Genomic DNA, 1,360 nt, shown 5'->3' with positions numbered 1-1,360 from the left:
GGGAGGAAGCAAAGCGGGGTGTTGCTGTCTGTTTGGGGCGTGCTTGTGTGCAGGTTCCATTGCTTGTGACGCCCGGAGAGAGCGTGACGGTTTTTTCTCTCCTGCGCCCACATGCACTGGAAGTATGCGAAGCTGAATCGTGAGGAGTTAAAGGAGCCACACCGCTGTCTTGAAGAGGGGAAGGGAAATGGGGATGCGATGGTCCTGAGTGAGTGCTTGCTTGTGGATCAGGTGGATGGCCCTTGGGGAAAGAATGCAGTGAGTGCAGGGAACCCCTCGATGACACTACTCATGTGGGTGCGGGGACTGCGACACACGATGCCAATTTTCTCGAGTGTGGGAGGGAGCACGGCGGTGCCGGTGCTGGGCAGTCTCCGCGAGAAAAGTGAGTACATGACACGGCAGTTGTTGTATTGATGTCGGGTATGTGTATGTCGTAGTGCGATACACGGAGAGACAAGGGAGCAGCGGTGGTGGCAGTTGACACCAACGGAGCGAAGCGAAGGCCACACTGTGTGTTAGCCTCGCTGAGTTCCAACAACACTTTGTGCTCCTCTCCGTTTCTCTCACTTCTCCTATTGGTTTCCGCGTTTTACTTTTGGTGGTGAGACGCGACGGGGTGGTATGCTTCACTTGGGTTCCTTTTCTTTCCTAATTTTATGTTGTATTAATTTGCACCCCATTTGTCACTTGATCGTGTGTCGCTTCGTTGCGTGTTTCTTCCTTTTGTGCAGGTGCAGGAGTAGGCGTGCGGGGGGTGCCCGGCTCGTGCATAGTCTCCAACTCTGTGCGGGGAGGCCCCTCGGGTGCTGGGTCGCCAATGCATATCTGCTTTACGGAGGTGTGGGAGCGTAATAATTCATCCGGGGTGGGGGAAGGGCGACTTTGCTTTCTGCGTCTCTCCCCCATTCTGCTCTTTGTTGTTGCGTTGCTGCGATGGGGGCTCTGACACACGAGTCGTGTGTTTTTTTTTCTTTCTCTGGCAGCCTCTGGAGAAAATGTGCAGCCAGGTGAGGCGAAGCGGGCCCTCGTTGGTCTCTGTTCAACTTCCCCGCTCCTTCACTGGTTGTTTTGTTTTTGTTTCCAACGGCGCCGCGGTGGGAGTCGGTGCGTGCGTTTCTTTGGTTCTGCTCTTCTTCCTGCTTCTCACCACGTTCGCGCAGAGGGGCGCTGCGGCTGCGGGTCCCAAAGACTGCCACTTCCTGCCCTCACAAGGGGCCGGGTTATCGTAGCGTATGTTTCATGCATTCGTTTGCCTGTGGCTGTGTGGGTGTGGGATGACTCCTCTCTCAGATGGGGGCGGGGGGGGGGGGGAGTGGTCGAGTGTATTGAACCACACTGTGATCCCGCACCGCCGTCC

General features: G+C 56.2%; 2 protein-coding genes across 2 annotated transcripts in view, besides 1 other annotated feature; both read left to right on the top strand.

Moving 5' to 3' along the window:
* The window catches only part of TraAM80_08602 (uncharacterized protein), a gene marked incomplete at both ends in the record, with an annotated part of 549 nt that extends 480 nt beyond the window's left edge, over nucleotides 1-69 (top strand). The window contains one exon of the mRNA XM_029385345.1: nucleotides 1-69. This exon is cut by the window's left edge and continues 480 nt beyond it. Within this exon, the coding sequence (XP_029234814.1) occupies nucleotides 1-69 (69 nt within the window).
* A 42-nt stretch (nucleotides 70-111) lies between these two features.
* TraAM80_08601 (uncharacterized protein) lies at nucleotides 112-417 on the top strand (the record flags this gene model as incomplete). The annotated part of the gene is made up of 1 exon (XM_029385344.1): nucleotides 112-417. One exon carries the CDS (start codon nucleotides 112-114, stop codon nucleotides 415-417), a length of 306 nt encoding a protein of 101 aa, XP_029234813.1.
* An 878-nt stretch (nucleotides 418-1,295) lies between these two features.
* Nucleotides 1,296-1,314: a microsatellite.
* Between the last annotated feature and the right edge of the window lie 46 nt (nucleotides 1,315-1,360).

Source organism: Trypanosoma rangeli (genome assembly GCF_003719475.1).
Source record: "Trypanosoma rangeli strain AM80 chromosome Unknown Tra_15.4_contig_00438, whole genome shotgun sequence".
NCBI classification, from domain to species: Eukaryota; Euglenozoa; class Kinetoplastea; order Trypanosomatida; family Trypanosomatidae; genus Trypanosoma; species Trypanosoma rangeli.
Note: the sequence above shows the minus strand (reverse complement) of the source record. Positions and strands in the feature narration are given on the sequence as shown.